The sequence below is a fragment of the Vespa mandarinia genome, chromosome 1 (genome assembly GCF_050613455.1).
Source record: "Vespa mandarinia isolate Hongniang chromosome 1, ASM5061345v1, whole genome shotgun sequence".
Taxonomy (NCBI): domain Eukaryota; kingdom Metazoa; phylum Arthropoda; class Insecta; order Hymenoptera; family Vespidae; genus Vespa; species Vespa mandarinia.
The window spans coordinates 17,029,715-17,050,168 of NC_140810.1; the positions used below are offsets into that span (position 1 = coordinate 17,029,715).

The 20,454-nt window shown below is 27.9% G+C and overlaps 1 protein-coding gene across 4 annotated transcripts in view; it reads right to left on the reverse strand.

Moving 5' to 3' along the window:
* The window catches only part of LOC118443734 (galanin receptor type 1), a 50,632-nt gene extending 30,378 nt beyond the window's left edge, over positions 1-20,254 (reverse strand). For 3 of the 4 annotated variants that reach the window (XM_035871150.2, XM_035871152.2, XM_035871156.2), the window contains exons 1-3: positions 20,068-20,254; positions 10,090-10,527; positions 9,084-9,214 (exon numbers count right to left, since the gene is read on the reverse strand). In XM_035871150.2, the coding sequence (XP_035727043.2) occupies positions 9,084-9,214; positions 10,090-10,225 (267 nt within the window). In that variant the 5' untranslated portion in view covers positions 10,226-10,527; positions 20,068-20,254. Of the gene's footprint in view, positions 1-9,083; positions 9,215-10,089; positions 10,528-18,403; positions 18,633-20,067 lie in introns of those variants that run through there. The other variant, XM_085655123.1, reaches the window with a different exon arrangement.
* Between the last annotated feature and the right edge of the window lie 200 nt (positions 20,255-20,454).

The following is a 20,454-nucleotide window of genomic DNA, read 5'->3' on the forward strand; positions in this document are numbered from 1 at the left end:
TTTCTTCTTCGAAAAATTTCTTTCGACTCGATAAATGTCAAGAGACTGATGTTTTCTCAAAAATAAGTATGTGTGCGTGTGTGTGTATATATATATATATATTTTTTTTTTCTTCAAAGATCTCTTTTTCTTTTGTTTTTTTCTTCTTGTTTTTTTTTTAAATTCTATTTTTAAATATCCCACATGAATATTTTCGGTCGATAGCTTTGAAATTCGATTGAAAAGTTATTCACCGTTTGTATTATCAAATTTAACAAATAAAATCATAAAAAGATTCGTATCGATATTCACAGACAATTTTTATGACATTAACATGAAAATAAAGAGATACGATTGTTGATAAAAATATTGATTGGCATTATTATTTCACTGAGTTTATTACTATTAATTTCTATTACAAGTAACTACATTCGATTATTATCATTATATTATATCGATGTACGGCTCGTTTTTAAAATGAATAAAATTTATTTAAATATCGATAACAGAGAAAAGCAGAAAAAGAAAGCGTAGAAATGAATTGTCAGATATTATAAAAGATATGTATGTTGGTGTATTATTCGATTAATTGAACTTTTCTTTGAGCGACGAAAAAGAAAAAAAAAAAGAAATAAAGTAGCATTTGTTTACGTGAACTCGATATTATTATACTTACAAAAATTGGATACTCTTTTCAATGGAATGTCCTATCGAATGTAAAAGAGAAGTGAGAGCAAAGGGATATCGGATCTTCGATCATAAAAAGGATTCTTCGTATCATAAAATCCGAGAAAAATTTTGTTATTCAGGTTAAAGATGTAGGTCATTTTCAGATGCGATCGATCTTCCGCAGATTACCCTTTTATTCTTTTATACATTTTTTCCTCGTTTTATTATCACGCAAATCTTTGCTATAGATCGAAGGAAATTTTTCAATTCGTCCCTGTCTTCAAGTATGAACGTATAATACCTTTCAAAATGTCCATATAATTTTATATATTTAATTAACTAATAAAAAGAAAAGAGAGAGAGATAAGAGAAAGAAGAGACAAAACGAGTAGAAATTATACGAGTCGAATTTTTCGCAATGAAAATAAATCGAACCATATTTGATCAAATTCAAAATACATATTCGCGAATGAAGAACTAAAAAAAAAAAAAGAAAAAAACTAAATAAATAAATAAAGAAAGAAAATGACATAGCAATAAACAAAATTAATCATTGTCGTGAATATTTGAAAGATATTTTGTAAAAAGGTATGATTAAGAAAAGGATATAAAAAAGCAAAAAAGAAAAGAGAAAAAAAATCGATTTTTAATATCATACGTACATAAAAGCAACCATCACAATGATGATTATATTCACTTAAAGCGAAAAGCTCAATCGATTTGTCAATATAGTGAGCGACACGTACTTAGGATTATCAAGGAACGAAAGGAAAAAGTGCATATCCTGTTTTGCGATGCTTCAAGAGCCACTTCAAATCGGCTCGTCTCTTTTTACAATGAATAGAGATATACGTAAGTACATATATGTATATACAAGATTCCCATCGATGGATGTTCGAGCAAATATCTTGTGACTGGTTGATGTTACAAGAAAATTTAATCAGAAAAATTTCCAGGACTTTGAATAAGTTACACAGAGTTCATGTAAAAAAGTTTACTCCTTTTTTTTATTTATTTATTTATTTCTTCTTTTTTTTTTTTTTTTACTCCTGACCTTATCAAATTATGAAGGAGACGACATTAGTTTCTTTTTCATCGATATCTATAATATTTTTTATATATTTGTATAGATCATTTGCAATTGAAAAAAAAAAAATATATATATATATATGTATATGTATATATAAATGTACATATAAAGAATGAAAAATTACTTTTTCTTTTTTTTTTTTGTTTTCAATGCAGATTCGCGCAGTTAATCATTAATTGTAATAAGTATGTTGAGCACGTTATAATTCATATTCATTAATCGATAATATCGTCTAATACATTAGCATATTTCTACAATGACGTAAATTATACAATTTATTGATATGTTTATTTAAGCTTTTTATGTATACGTCATTCTGTTTCTACGGTTAATGAGAAAAAAAACAAAAAAAAAACAAAAATAAACCAGAAAAAGAAAAATAAAACGATAAGAGACTCGTTTTTCAAATATTTGTCACTTAGCCAAAGTCATTTTTCAAATCAACGATGGAAAAAATTTATTCGCGTATTTTACCGAGCAACCTACAATTCTTATTTCTCTCTTGGTTTTTTTTCTTTTTTTTTTTTTTTTTAATGACGTAAATCCTCTGATTATTAAAATTACAATTTACTGACATTCTAACAAAAAATAATAAAAAAATAATTCGAGTACAGTTGCATCGATATTATATTATAGAGATTAAATTTTCTTCTCATCATCCTTAAATTTATTTTTTTTTGCTTTGTTTTTCTTTACTTTGCTCGTGACACCCTCTGAGAATCATGCGCCATCTCACTATGATTAATTCGGATAAGATGATAATCTTGTGCATGGTGAAGGCAATTTTCTTTTTTCCTGTTTTTCTTTTTTCCTTTTTTATCTTTTATTTTATTTTAAGAATGATCTACGACTATAGATGACTAATATCACATTTATCTATATCTGCAAATATATTTTTCTCCGATGGACATCGATTAGGTTTACAATGAAATAGAATTTTTTCTTTTTTTTTTTTTTTATTTTTTCTTTTAAAGAAAAGTAAGCCATCACACTATGACTTATCCCATAGAAGGAGGAATTTCTATCTGACGAAGAAAGTACAATGAAAAACTCCCCTTTTCATATCAGCGTGATACAACGAAGAGGATAAAAAGTGTATCTACAAGAGGGGGAAGAGGTGGTGGGAGGAGGCGGGGGGGGGAGAGAAAAAAGAAAAAAAAAAGATTACCTTTCAAAAATGTCACCCCATAAACATTTTCGCATTCGTAACGATTCAAAACGACTTTTGAGTTTTATTCGAATCTTGAGATTAATTTTTCGCAACCAATCTCCATTGATAATATTAATTAAGAAATAAAGTCTCGATGAGACGTCGAATTTAATATGTATGAACTTGTTACGAACGAGAGGAACAATAAATTTCTTTTATTGATTATGAGATTTTAGGTAGAAAATTTACGATGAAAAAAAAAGAAAAAAAAGAAGAAGTAAACGAAGGAAAAGAAAGATCATTTGAATTTCCGAAGATAAAGCCGATGAAATAATAATAAAAAAAAAAAATAAACAAATATAACGACAAATTCGTTCTCGATGAATTAATTCAATTCCGTATATCTATCGAAAGGGAGATGCAACAGGTAGAAGAAACATGATCTATGTTAACTTAATACACAGTATGAGGCAAAACGTAATTACGTTTCTATTAGGAAAAGCAAGCATAAAACGGGAAAACAATTTCGATATCTCAACGCACCAAATGTGTGTATCGAAGCAAATGAGAAATTTTATATGCGATTAAATCTCAAATATTATATACATACGTACGAAATTGGTAATTGTTTGACAATGCAATTTGGAATTTCACAATTAGTTCGAAAATCAATTGAGAATATGTGCGTGTGAGTGAAACGGAAGATAGTCAAACCATGGGAATTCGAGCTATCGCGAAGATCATTGATTAATCTTAACGAGATTATCCAATTAGACGTTGAATGTACCATATAGCGCGTGCTATGTACTATCGCTATACTTTTAATCAAATCTATCTATATATATATATATATATATATATATATATATATATATATCCATGTATGTACGTGACATTTGATTCAAATGTTGTATACGAGATCTATAGATCTACTCTCTCTCTCTCTCTCTTTCTCATAGACCCACCCAGATAGAAACACAAGAGCAACTTAAAGTAGAAACTCATTGACGAAATGCATACCATTATATAATTTCATATGACATTCATAAACTCTATAATGATATTTTATAATAGAACTCTTGGAACTATTTCATGACGTAAACTTTTGGAAAATCTATTTAAAATGCTTTTCCCACAGTCCTTGCTCTTTCTCCTACTACGTGATTGTGTTTCGTATTCTGTAATTTGTCTTCTATAAGTTCGTGATTCGTGATTTCTAAATTGTGAATTACAAATTGAATCGTTTTATTACGATAAAGTGATGTAACTCCATTATTTGAAAAAAAAAAAAAGAAAAGAAAAGAAAAGAAAAGAAAAGAAGAAGGAAGAGAAGAAAAAACAAGTTAAAAATTAATTTGTTTATCATTTAATGTGAACTTTTTACTTACGAGCAATTTACAAGGTAGATTTAAAAATATCCTTATATGTGTATCTTGGTTAATGTAAGTTTAAATGAAATTGCAATATCATTTGTTATGATAGTAGTGGAGATCCACTTTTCTCAAAGTCTAATTAAAAAATAATAAATTTGATTTATACGAAATGAGAAACGTGAGGATTTCGTTTAAGGAAAGCTCTACGAAATGCAGTTCTATAAGAAGGCAAAGAGCATTGATGGGAAGAAAAAAAAAAAAAAAGAAAAAAAAGAAAGGTAAATTGGACTTTCAAATATGTTGAATGAGGTATTCAACAAAATAATAGATCGTATACTATTTTGTATAAAACGTATCAATGAAAAAACAAAAAAAAAAAAAAAAGAAAAAAGAAAGAAAAAGAAGGCGAAAATTTAAACGAAGATAGAGTCAGAGATGGATATAGTAATAGAGACAGTAGCAGAGAAAAAAATAGAGAGAGAGAGAGAGAGAGAGAGAGAGAGAGAGAAAATGAGAGAGAGAAAAAGAGAGAGAAAGAGTGATAGGAAAAGAAAAGTAAAAGCAAACATTATTAGAAACATGGATGAAAATTAATTGAATCAATAAATATGGTCGCAATTGAAGAAAATTACATTAACGAGCATTACTCTTTTACCACTGACGGAATTACTTATCGTTCAACACCAAACGACACATTTCGCATCGTACGAGTTTCTCGATGATTCGTCGACTAACAAAGTGTACGGCCAATCATTCAATAAAACATAACGCGAAGGATCGCTTACGTGAACAGTGGTGCTCAAATTTTAACCTTTTATATATGACATTTTTTTCTCCTAATATTTTGTTATATACGTTTGTTATATATATCGTCAAGAAAAATAAAAAAAAAAAAAAGAAAGACAAGAAAAAATAACATACAAAGATATCTTTAAAACAAAATAATAATAATAATAATAATAATAATAATAATAATAATAATAATAATAATAATAATAATAAATATTATTATTATTATATGCAATGGTATATATTTCTGACGTGATCTAATTTTAAATATAGGAAATCTTTTTTTTTTTTGAGAAAGAGAAAGAAAAAGAAAAAGAAAGGAAAGGAGAAGGAGGGAGAGAGGGAAGGAGGGAGAGATCGCGTTACACGGTTTATAACTCTGTCAATGAGAAATACAAGAAGAGACATACGAAGGGAGAGGCGAATAATTGAAATTCCGTCACCACCGCAATGTAACGTACGATGCCTTCGAGGGATGAATTAATGATCCTCAAAAGAGACATCCCGTTTTCTTCGACTTTTGATTCAATATTTTCATAGTTTTCTCTCTTTAATATCTCCTCGTAATAATATTTATACGAAATATTCATTGAACAAGATGAAATTTTTCTTTCTTTTTTTTTTTTTTTTTTTTCATTCTGCCGACAATGTTCCATTGTAATTGATATGCGATATCGAACGACAAAAAAAAAAAGAGAGAAAAAGAAAAAGGAAAAAAAAAAGAAAAGAAATAATATTTACAAGTGATTTTTTCCATCAACGAAAAAAACATAAACAAAAAATTATATATATATATATATATATATATATATATATATTTCCAGCTGAAAAGATATGACGCCTCGTATAGAATCCGTTTATAACATTTTCAAGGATACTCGATTATCAAATTGTCAAGGATATGTGCAAAAAGCATAAAAAACAAAAAAAAAAAGTCAATCGATATTTTCCATTGGAAACTTATCTATTAACTCGTCTTTAAAACTGGGTTAAAATTTTCATTTACAAATGATAGATAAGTTAATCGAAATATATTGAGGATCTATCAATGATATCGTACCATTCAATGAAGCGCTCCTTAATCTCCTTTCTATTCGTTCTAAAATCATGCGATTCAAGCCTTTGATAATTTCGTTCAATGAAGAACACGAAATGAGAAAATTCACGTTGCCTCGGCAAAGGATTTACAGCGGAATTGTCGAAAGCTAATGCGATATGAAATGGTGATGCGGAACGGAATAGAGAGGGTATTAGATAGGGACAGAGAAAGAGAAAGAGAAAGAGAAAGAGAAAGAGAGAGAGTGAGAGAGAGAGAGAGAGAGAAAGAGAGAGAGATCCATGAGAACGGTTGATGTATAAGTTCCTTCGCTTCCTTTACATAAATCAAATGACACCCCTTTTACGGAAACGTAATTCACCGTCTTGTCTACGTTCTTGACACCCTCTAAGTACTTACTCGAGAAAAAAAAAGAAAAAAGAAAATAATAATAGTAGCATCGAATTGACTTATTTCAAAAGCTCCGTTCCGTCGAAAAGATTTAAACGATAATCCTTAAACCCCAGAATAATGAGAAACGATGAGACATCCTTAATTGATTGCTTATTACGATAAAATATCTATTTAAATTAACATATTTATTATCGATCGAATAACAAAGATTACCTTCGAAATAATGCCAAATCACGTTCTCTCATGTTCTCTTTTTTTTTTTTTTCTTTTTTCCTTTCCATTTTATTTTTCTTCTTATTCCTTTCCTCATTCTTATTCCCATCTTCTTAAACGAATAACCATTCTTTCAACCTTCTTTCGCAAATATTTCACGTTACTTTAAAAGTTTAACGTTGTACACAAGTCGACAAAGAAGAAGAAAAAGTAGAAGTAGAAGAAGATTGTTCCACGACTGACAAGAATGGCAATAAAATAAAAAAACTTATGACGTTTTCTTCGTTAAACGAAAATCTTTATAAGATTGAAAGAAACTAAAAGAAAAAAATCTTTTTGAAAAAAATGTCACGTACATTATGATCTACAATGTAAAGTAAATGTAAATACCTAAATATATAAAATGTCTCAGGGAAATTGATTGAATTGTTGAAATTAGAAATGTTAAAAAAAAAAAAAAAAAAAGAAAAAAAAAACAAAATTATATTTTATAATATCTAAATTTATTCGTATTAATTTATTCAATAAAAATAAACATATTTCAAATTTATTACTTAAAGCTATATCTCAGCATAAATATTTCCTACAATCTCTTAATGACATTTTGTATGGTTTAACATTTCAACAAGAATGTTGATGATTTTCTCTCGGAATTTGTCTTCCTGTTCTTAGATCGTAACAAAGTGCATGACTGCGATGCATCTTGCTATTAAGATGCACTAATGTAAATAAAAAAAAAAAAAAAGGAAAAAAAATTACACGTCGATAGATCAGAAGAGAAAATCACTATGAGATTGCAGAAATGTATTCGTTATTCGAAGGATTTAGCTCATTTGCTAAATGTCACATTCAAGAAATAAATTTGAAATATTTTGATTTCAAATGACATATTATCTGATATTAAATTTCATAAATAAATTTATTATCCTATATTATCTTCTTACAAGTATTTATATTCCAAAATTTGTCGTTTCTCTCGAGACACCCTATGTATACACTTGTCCCATATTTCAATACAATTTATGCAACTTCTTTTTTTCAAGATGTAATATTCACTTTAAGAATATATATATATAAGCATAAAGAAAACAGAAATAGTCACAAATTTTTTTGAATTATCCTCGTGCATATGTATAATATATATCTACAAATATATATCCATACATACATACATACATAGATACATAAGTATGTTCATTAGTTTATATATATATATATATATATGTTTGTGTGTACAAAAAAAATGTGTTTTTTGTACATATTAAGTTAACACTTTCTTCAACTAACTTCATTCAACTTCATTAAACACATTCAACGAAGAAGAACTATATCCTATCAAGAGATACAGAATTGCTATTTCATTGGAACTCAGACGTGAGCATAAAAAAAATTTGAACTGAAAAAAGTCACAATACTGAAGCAGATACACGGATAAAGAAAGTTACACGGAAAAAGAGAAAAAAATTACGAAATTGCCAAGACATGTAACGTCGACAAAAACGAAATAATTCATAGGTGTTACAAGTAAAATCGATTCTTCAATGTACAAATAACTTTTTATAACTTGACAGAGTTCGATTTTATTTTCATTCGCGACTCTAAATATCTAAACAATACTTAGTAATCAAAAAAGAAAAAAAAAAAAGGAAAAAAAATTCGTTTAAGCAATTTTCACATCGAAGGAAATCAATAAAAATTTCTTTTTAATTTTTATAATCACCACTCTAGATATCATTATATTTATTATTTAACATTCTCAATATTATTCTCATTCGTAACTAACTGAACAATAACAAAAAAAAAAAAAAAAAAAAAAAAAAAAAAAAAAAAAAATTATTTAATTCATTATTAAAAATACAATGGATCGTTTAAAACGAATTTGTATATTTTTAAATGAAAGAAAAGTTCAAAAAATTTTCTCTTTGTTTAAACCCGTATGAAATTTAGAGATTTAATATTTTCACGAAAAGTACCAGCTCACGTGAGGTGATCTTTCAGTATAATTAAAACTCATAACAACGTCCTTTGGCATCGGATCGCACCAGTGCGTCCTGTCAAATTTAATAACGTACTCATGGTGTCAAGTGTCAAACATTCACGGGAATTCTCGTGCTAGGTAAATGGTACTTACCTGCGAAATTAGATCATGAACGAAAATCTTTTGAAAATTAAAACTTTATTAACAATATATTGATTATCAGTAATCTTCCTGTCTCTCTCTCTCTCTCTCTCTCTCTCTCTCACTCTTTTTCTGTGTAGATTATTAAGAATTATAAAATAAAAATAATCCAATTATTTTTTTTATTTTTTTTCTTTATAAAGAAATGATTTTATAAACGAAAATACAATATTATATTATCTTAAGATTACCTTCACAGGTATACAGAAGATGATCAATAATAGATCAGCCGTAGCCAAACCACCGAGAAAAACATTTGTAGGGGTTGCAGGTAATGGTCTTAGTCTTGGACAAAGGGTTGAGGCAATAATGACCACATTTCCTGAAAAAAAGAAAAACAAAATTATTTTATTGCCGATTATGAGCTTTAAATATTATTATACGAGCGTCTGTTTCATTAATATTTACAAGAGAAATTTATCTTGGCGAATATGAATTAATATGAAATGGCAACTTTAATATCTCACATTTAAATCACTAAAGTTATAGTTACTACCAATGCTATTACTTCTACGTTGTAGCAAGTTCAATGAAAATAATGATACAGCATAGAAACGTTATCGAAACAACGTGTACGAAATACCGAAGTTCATTATCAACGTCTCATTTACTATGAAATTCACGTAATAATATATATCATTGGGATATAATAATTATTTATGATCTAATAATTTTATTATCAAAAAATTAACTTCGATAATGGTATTAATCATTTGTATGATTAATCTTAATTAACGATACTTATCGAGACTCTATTTAAAATCTGATTAAACGAAATTATCTAATAACTATGATATATATATACGTTTCGAACGAAATTCAATATTTATTAAGTGAAAATGAATAAGCGAAATTTTTCTTATCTTCGTTCTTATTAATTTATTATAAATTTTCTCATTAATTATGATAGAACGAGAATGTACTCGACTTATATGATTTGTCGTTAATTAATTCAAGAAAGTTTATCTTACATTTGGAAAATTTGTAAGATTGAAAATTATATTAAAATTTTTCTCTCTTCTCACATAATTTATTATCTTTTTCTTTTTCTTTTTCCTCTTCTTTTACCCTTTGTTTCTCTAATAATAAGAGATACAAAATTACTTTTTTATTTAATCTTAATCTCCGAAGTAATGAATATTTTAATTGAAATTTCCAATGGGACTTGTTAATAATTTGATTTTAATTAACACTCACCTATTAATCCAAGGAAAAAGGTTGACGAATAGACAACGAGAACAGGAGCCAATTCCTTCCATCTGAATTTGCTGAAGGACTCATTCCAATCATAATCGGGAAACTTGATCGTACCATTTGTCACATTGAACGTCATTGCGATTAATTTTCACTATTCGCGACACTTTGGAAATAAATTAGATCGACCAACGAAATAATTGTTTTCTATTTTTTTTTGTCTAACATTCCCGATTATTTAAACACAAAGATCAAAATCACCGAACAAAAAGTTTTTCTCGTTGTTTCGACATCGTTTCATTTAATGTACGATAGTTATAATGTATCTTATAGAAAATTCTTCGATGTATTTAAAAAAAAAAAAAAAAAAAAAATAATATTTTAATCCACGATCCACGACACGCATCGATGCATTTTCAATTATTAGATTAAAAAATATCTCTATGATAAAGAATATTTATTATGGATTAATTTTCTATGATCTTATTTTTTCGCGAAAAAAAATTTATACAACATGGTACTTATACTATACAAATCGCACTTATTTCGTATTATTAAATGAAACTTCTATTACAAGTTTGATTTATATTAACGCAAAATTTACATTACAATTGTAAATTATAATATAAATCGTTTTACAACTTACATATATATATATATATATATATATATATATATTAAAATAACTATATTATATTAAGTATAACATATACTAAGTACATCGAGTGTGTATAAAAAAATTAATTTTTTTCGTAACGAAACTGAAATGAAACTTCAAGAATACGCATATACACGTATTTATGTATACAAGTATATGACTTGAAAATTACATCACGTTAGAGTCAAAAGAAGAAAGAAAATAACATAAAAAAAAAAAAAAAGGAAAAAGTAATGACGAGGCGACTCGCGCATCGACTATAACTACGTCTCTGGTCGCGACATTCTTGAAGTAAGAATGAAAAAGGGTAAGAGGAAAGAAAAATGAAAAAGAAAAAAGAAAAAAAAAAGAAACAAGTTAAATAGAAAGAAAAATACGAAAAGCATAAATACAAAAAAAAAACCGTGATAATAGAAGAGTGGCCGTACTTGAAACAAGAAAACAGAGTACAGAACATCAATGAGAGATTTCGGCTTTAATTCGACACAACTTTGGCGTCACGTTTCTCACATTATGGTTTGTAATGATTTGTTCATTCAAATGAGTACTATATACATTCACGATTCTCTTAGATTCAATAGGATAAATCAATTCGTAAACTCTCCAAGTTATTCCTTAAAATACGACTATTGTTCCTCGAACGTGAAACATTGTTCTCCAACACGATTCTAAAACATAATAGAACAAACCAAATTCAAACAAAACCAAGCGAGAAATTTCACATTACAAAGTAGTCGATAATGTTATTTCATTTGATATCAAAGTGAGATTAGGTTTCTCTAGAATGCTACTATGTTGAGAATAGCTTTAATCTCTCTCTCACTCTCTCTCTCTCTCTCTAGCTCTCTGTCTCTCTGTCTCCCTGTCTCTCTCTCTCTCTCTCTCTCTCTCTCTCTAGCTCTCTGTCTCTCTGTCTCCCTGTCTCTCTCTCTCTCTCTCTCTCTCTCTCACTCTTGTATTTACATCGTAAAAATTCTATCGCTTGTACATATATAAATAATTACTTTCCACATTTTCAACAACAACCGTACTTCGTTAGAAATTCAATGAAGCATACGATTTTATAGTGAATAACAAAGAGAGAGGGAGAGAAAGAGAGAAACATACAAATTAATGAATAAAACACATGTTATTGATAATCGATTCATGACTTTCTCGGAATAAATAAAACGAAATTGGAATAGATGTATTTACATAAAAGAATCATTTTAACGGGTCATTTACTCGAAATATATTAGACAAATCCATCTCGAGAACATTACGTATGTGGTTCGAAAGCTATGCTTTAAACCCTCGAATGGTCTGGCTCGTATAACTCGGACGGATTTGCTTCTACAGAAATGCTTTGCATTTCCGTAACGATACCTAACGCAGGAATCAATGCGATATCGAAATCGGTTTCATACATAGATATACATATGTATGTACATATATACATACTTTCTATGTATTATATATATATATATATACATAGATATAAATATAAGAAAGAAATAACAAGTAAATTTCTGATTGTATCCTAGTACTACTGACGTTTAACGATTAAATACAAAATGACATCAATATCAAAGGATTCAACTATGCGCACATATACATATACATATACATAAATGTACATTGCTTACGTATGTAGGTACATATGAGAAAGAAAAAAAGAGAAAGAGAGAGAGAGAGAGAGAGAGAGAGAGAGAGAGAGAGAGAGAGAGAGAGAGAGAGAGAGGGAGGGAGAGAAAGGGAGAGAGAGAGAGAGAGATAGACAGTCAATTTGTGATTGCATCGCAGTACTACTAATGTCTAATAATTAATTATTATGTGACATCAATATTAAATGAATCAACTATGTGCATATAATATACGTATATATATATATATATATATATATATATATATATATATATATATGTACATTATCTACTTATGTAAATACATGTGCATCAGAAGGAAAGAGAGACAGTAAGAGAGAGAGAGTAAATTTCTGATTGTATCGCGTAGTACCATTGACGTTTAACGATTAATTACAATGTGACATCAATGTGACATCAAAGGAAGCAACTATGTAGCAGGTATATATATATATATATATATATATATATATATATATATATATATAAGTATTACTTATGAGAAAGAAAGAGAGAATTAATTTGTAATTGCATCGTAATACTACTAACATCTAAGAATTAATTAATACGTGAAATCAATATTAAAGGAATCAATTATCTATATATATATATATATATATGTATATATATATATATGTGTGTGTGTGTGTGTGTGTGTACTTTATCTATACGTACGTAAGTACATATATACATATGAGAAAGAAAGAGAGAACAAATTTGTTATCATATAGTAGTACTATTAATGTCTAAGAATGAATTAAAATATAATATTAATATCGTTAAAGAAATCAGTGAACGAGAAATATAATACAATATATAGTAGTATTCTTTAATCGTAGGCATAAATATGGCTTCGAATAGTAATACAAAATTTTTGGAGATATCTTTGAAGGGGAAAAAAAAAAAAAAAAAAAGAAAGGAAGGAAGGAAAATATCATAATAGATTATTTTTTATACGGATTTACTCGCTTTATTCGTAAATGAAGTTTTCGATTTCGATTGAATCTTTGTTAAAACCTTTTTTTACTCCTTTAACCTTATATTTTCTTCCTTGTATATTTTCTTCCTCATATTTTAAAAAGTGAGGAAAAAAAATAAAAAGTAAAAGTGGAAGAAAGAAAAATAGGAAGAAAAAGAAAGTGAAGAGCGTAAAAGTAACGAGACGAGCGTCGTGCTCGAGAATCGTTCTTCTTCAAAGTCAAGAGACCAACGTAAAAGTTCCAATAGATAGTTCAGTTCGATCTAAAATTATCTACTTCGAGTATAAAATGTCCTTTTCAACGATCGACAAAGTGATTTATTTTTTCGATACAATAAAGGTATCAAATTCTAATGTACATATGTATTACAAATTATTTATCGATCGATAAAAGATGTCATATCGTTAAATTATTTTATTAATTATAGAGAGAAGGATACTTGTGTTATATCCAAATGTAAATTAAAAATAGTAAAAAAAACGAAAAAAGAAAAAAAAAAAAAAAAAAGAAGAAAAGAAAAATCATACGAAAAGGTGTTAAGAATATCGAGAAAAAAGTTCGAATGAGAAAAAAAAACATCTGATAAAGCTCCGTAATTGGGGATTACAACAGGGAATAGAAAGATCTCATTGGATGAACTTTGTAATATCCCGATCTGATCATAATGGCTTTTAACGTTAAATCTTAATTTCAACAATTTCCTTTGGATATCTTTTCTTTCTTATCGATCTGTAGGATAAACTTTCAAACTAAAGTGGATGAGAAAGAAAAAAAACAAAAGAAGAAAAAAAGAAAAACGAAAGAAGAAGCAGACTTTTTATATGAACTTTTTTATATATATTACATTTGATTTATTTATATTATAATTATTTTATGATTACTTTTTTCTCATATTTATATGATTTTTTGTATACGAACGTTATTTTTCTCATTGATAAAAAAAATTTCGTAAGAAAGATAGTCGCACGAATCTTTCGAAGTAATAAAAGAAATAAAAAAAAGAACGTTAGACGTTGTGATTAGAAAAAAAAAAAAAAAGAAAAAAAGGAAAGAAGAAAGAAAAGGATAGGGAATAGATGACAGAAAAAAAAAAACCTGTAATCAATTTCTTTTGAGCAACAAAAAGAAATCGCTATTTTGTCTGACGATGATCCCTATCATCGAAATTTCTGTTAGAGTCTCGACCAATTGGCATCTAGCCCGTTACTATCTCTCTCTCTCTCCCTTTCCCTCTCTCTCTCTCTCTCTCTCTTTCTCTCTCTCTCTCTCTCTCTCTCTCTCTCTCTCTCTCTCTCTCTCTTTCTTACTCTCACGATGGCGTAATTCAAAACGGAAATGAATTCATAGCACCGCACGTTCATTGGGAGTTTCTTTTACGAGCCATAGCTTTACAAATCTCTTTGACAATACGTTAAACCTTATTGTACAAATATTTGTACGCAAAATCTTCTGAAAACGTAAATATCTTAATCACGATGCAGAGAATGTAAGGAATGAGAGATCTTTCGAGTGAAGATATTTATAGCCGATGGGTTGAATGATTGTGATGGTAATTGTGGCTTTGCTAAATGTAAATGTATATTGCAGCGTAAACCGATAATAACATAGCTTATTGCCGTTAATCCGTCTAAATTTGATATCATTTTATATTATATCAAAGATTAACGTTTGCTAATAATATAATTTATATTTAGTATTGTAAAATTATACGTATATAATAAATACATGCTTTAATCAATATAATCGAAATATGTATAATTCATATGATTACGATTAATATAGTTATAATATTATAATAATTACATACTTTAATCGATTCTATAATTAAAGCATGTATATTTTCAAGTACAAGTATAATTTTTAATCAATATATAATTGGATTAAAAATATCAAAGTGTATTTATATTTACTTATTATAAATTTTACGCTATATGAAATTCATTTGAAAAAGAAAAAAATGAGCGTTTTACAAAGTATCAGAAGTTCAATTATTATAAAAAAATAGATAGCTATCCTTAAGATATATATATATATATACCATATCTACATATACACGCGCGTTACACATACGTAGGTGTATACTACGTAAGTATGACGAACTGCATTCATCTCTTTCAACCCAGTCGTACGCTGCAAGCAACGCAGAAAATAAACAAATGGCGTAGAAAGTACACGAGGGAGGTAACCCATTGAAAGGTATACTTTTAACATTGGCACATTCCGAATAGAAGCTCTTGCTATCTCGCTAACGATGATATTTTCATTTCATCTTCGAATCGTTACTTCTCAAGAACGAACTACGGCTAAAAGTTCGTTCATTTTGAAAAAAAAGAAAAAAGAGAGAGAGAGAGAGAGAGAAATTAAAAAGATAAAACACAAATTTATAATCAAAATTCCATTGATTTCTTTCACGACACGCGAACCATGGATAATGCGCCATCGTGATTTATACTGCTAAACAAGTAACACGTGCCAGCTATAACTTTGTATTTATAGGATACTCACAGATGACCCATGCACCTTTGTAAACATATGCACTGTCAGAACGTTCATAACGAAAACTCTACTATCGGTGATGGAAATGTTCACACGGATTTAGATTGACGCCCACATTCCTAAACTCCTTCAAAATGTCTACATTTTTTTCTTTCGTTTTTCTCTTTTCCCTTCTTTTTTTTTTTTTTTTTTTTTTTACGTGTACATTCAATTAAACCTCTCTCTCTCTATATAACTTTACGTAATCTTCAAATAGTCACAGTCTAATAATACTTATATTCGTAATTTTTAATTTTCACATATGATGATATTAATTTTTCCATTTGTGTTTGTCAGAAAAAAAATTAAATTGTTCATTACTAGATATTCGAAGATTAATATTTGCCAATTGAATATAAATTTTACTTGCCATAATTACTATTGTTGTATCGATATAAATTATATAAACTTTCTTTTACACATTGTACGATTTGTTCCTGGACATAGAAGAGAAAAAAAAAAGAAAAGAGAAAAAAAAAGAAGAAGAAAAAAAAAGAATATATACATTTATTTTATACAGAGAATTAAGTTTATCGACGTAATAAATAATAAAACCTATATAAATATTTTCTTAAGTTATTCTTCTTTCTTTTCTTTTTTCCTCGAACAGAATCGAATGAAAACAAAGAAAGGAAAATAAAAACCAAACGAAATCTTCTTTCATCGAATAAGTATGAATGTACACATAGGACGATCTTTCATCTTTTACTTGAATTTCATCATCGATATGCTTGGATCTATGGAATCGATGTATGTATGTACATACAAACCCGTGATTTATAACCGCAAACAGGTAGCACGTTCCTGAGGTGAGTCTATATACGATCCTATTTATGGGATATCCAGACATAGAACCAACCGATTTCTGTAATCATTATACATGCGAACGACTATGTTCATCGCTAAACGGAAAAGATCTAAATCGAATGGAGAGTAGATCTTTATATAAAGTTATTACAAAAATGTCTGTACATATGTATATACATATGTATGTGTGAACGATATCGATCTCGATCTCGTATAAAAGAAAATAGAAAAAAAAGAAAATAAAATAATTCATTACTTTATAATAATGATACTCATTCTCACTTACCGCTTCATATATTAATCTATAGATAATTCAATATGGTAATACATGTAGATACTTTTAATATTTTGTTCAGCATGAAATGAACTTTATGAAGACAGGAAAATCGTTTAAGCGATACGTTATTACGATGGAGAAATCCTAAAAAAAGAAAAAAAAAGAAAAAAGAAAAAAAAATAGAAAAAAGAAATGAGATATTCACGAATGATCGATATTAATTCTATTTCTATCGTGGAAGGTAGACAGAACGATTACTAAATATATCTTTGTGAAGTGGAGAGACAATAATTAATTCGTATATAAATATCAATGTATGATTCTACCCAAGTTCTATAAATGTTATCGCTGTCATGGTTAAACCGCGAATAAGCGAGCAACCTAGTATATATAATATATTATATATATATATATATACATATACATCTCTGTATATCTAATATATACATTTTACACACACACATATATATATATATATATATATATATATATAAGATATTTTTAATATTTTTTATATATATAATATTTTATGTATATATATATATATATATATATATATATATATGTGTGTGTGTATATGTAAGTATGTATGTACATATGTATATATAAATGTATGAATGTATATATCATTAAACGCATCAAATGGATTATCGTCCGCACGTAACGGATCTAGTTGAGCGTAACAAAGTAATCGAGAGTCTTAATCTTCTAGTCACGTTTCTAAGGTAGCTTAGGCTTTGGAGCAATAGCTGTAGAAACGACACATATTTCCGATCAATACAATGACGAGAAAGCTACGTTCGCGCGATTAATTTCGAGCATCGCATCGCGTATCTCGTCCTTTGTTTAACGAATCGGACAAGCGAATCGCACCGATAAACTAAACTAAACTAAGCTCTACAAAATCATCTACAACATATATACTAAATGCTATACATTCAAACAAATTCAATCGAAAGTATAATTCTTTATGTTGCACGTTTGATAGATCGAAAAGCGTTCCGATTTTCTTTTTCATAAGAAAAAATGAAAGAGAGATAAAAAATCGTTCATCATCTTTTAATTCGTCGCATTTTTTAACTATCGAAATCCTCCTTATGACTTTATCGAACGGACGTAATAATTTTTTTTTTAATTTTTAAGTACTTCGATCGAAACAACGAAAGTGTCTCCGTCTTTATCGATTTAAACATTTTTTTTCTTCAATTTTTTTGTCCTTCATAAGGCATATAAAAAGACTGTCGTTATCTAATTCGAGCATGTATATTTCATTTTTAATTCGCCCATTAAATAATACTTGCCCGTTGTTATTCAATAAAATCTTTTATCTTTTCTTTTTCTCTTTTTTCTTTTTTTTTTTTTTCTTCTTTTACTTCATGTCTTATCATCTAACGTTTACTCTTATTGTAAAGCTCGACATATACGTATTTTTACTTACTACCATTCAGGCCTCTTTTCATCGTATCCACAAATTCATGTCCATATTTTGAACAACGTTTCGTAAAAACTTTATAACGAGACTCGAGATTTCTTTTCAGTATCTCGCTACAGAAAAACACATACAATTATAAATAAAACGAATCTCATTCATCCTCTAGTTCTCTTTTTTAATGTGTTGTGCGATGGAGAGGAAAATGTTCTCTTTCTCTTTCTTCCTCTTTTCCTCTCTCTCTCTCTCTCTTTACGAATAGAAAAGCACGATGTACATTTCGATAAATCCTTTATTATTTCACTATTTTCTTTGGCTTGAGAAAATTTACGATTTATTTCTTTTATACTTTTATTTTTCTTTTATTTTTCTTTTTCTTATTTATTTATTTTTTTTTTTTTTTTTAAGAAAACGTGAGAATTTCATCGAAAATTGATTTTTCTAGAGATCGATATAAGAAATTGATTCGTTCGATAGTCGTTCAGTCGAATTTTATTTTTTCTTCATCTAATGAATGATCAAATTGGAAGATAGGATTTCCTAAACTTTAATGAGCATAGACCTACTTTCGAAAACGATAACTTCTCGCGATTCAGTCGAAAGTGTAATTACTATCGAGAGTTGATTGATAGACAATTCAAAATTGATTAGACCTAAGGGCTGAGAGAGATTGGATAGAAAATTAATAATTTTCATGTGATCTTTAATTGAATCAAATTTGTAATTGTTCAATCGACGATCCACGATGAGTAGAATTCTTCTAATAAACGTGTAAACTATTCTCGTATTTCTCTTATTAGAAAACTCTAACAAAATTTTTTCTATATAAAAAAGTATCAGGATGTTATAGATATTTTCTTTTTTAGCGATCCATAAAAAAGAAAAAATGTTACTTTCTCGAAAGAAAATATTTCGATTATGCCTACACAACCTGACGCATATCGACGATATATAAAGGCTAGTCAAAATATAAGGATTTGATTGTACGTATAAAATCTTTTAAATACTTTCGATGTGTGTATATCTCTTAATCCTCTTCTAACGAAATTTTCTTTTATTTGTACATATACACACACACACACACACACACAATACACACATACACACACAAGAAATTTTAAGAATATTATATACATGTATACAATTTAATTAATTTAATATTTCTACTTCCTTTGTAAAAAAAAAATAGAATATCAAAATTTATCGAAGCACCATATTTCACTTCTACCCTTCTTTCGTATTTAAAAATTCACCAAATTTATATCACACTTTTATTTATCTAATTCAGGATTTTTCAAATTTGTATGAATCGAAAATTACATTTGATAACAACAACGTTTCACGATCCAATTAAAAGTGTAATTAATGTCAAGAGTTGATCAATAAGCAATTCAAAATAAATTTAATATTGATCCAAGAGTTGAAAGAAACTAGATAGAAAAATAATAATTTTCATATGATTTTTGAATTGTTCATTCAACAATAAGCGATAAGTAAAGCTCTCCTAATGAACGTGTAAACTACTATTATATTTTAATATTAATGAATCACACTTTAGAAATCTCTCATTTAATAACATTTCTTCGAGTTCTATAAATATATATATATATATATATAAATATATATATATATATATAATTCCTATCGACGAGTTAAAAATAAATAATAATTGCCTTATTTAAAAAAGCAAAAAAAAAAAAAAAAAAAGAAAAAACAAACGAAAGAGTTCACTATCACAATCGACGTTTTTAACACGAAATTTTATTCACTTTTTGTCCTTTTCTTTTCTTTCTTTTTATTCAGTCCTAATTCGAGAAAATCATTCAGGTCCTCTCCGTGGACCACCGTGTAGCGTCTCAACGAAGCCGTATCTATAAACTGAAACTGAATCGAGCCATGCGACCGTAGAAGAAGCCGCCAAGTCGAGTACGCTCGACTACGTCCGGAGAGAGCCGAAAATCACCGAGATCTTTTCTACTATATAATAATACCTTACTCAAAGGATTTATTTTATTGTTTTACATTTATATTATTTTTCATCTATCCAAAGAAAAGTAAAT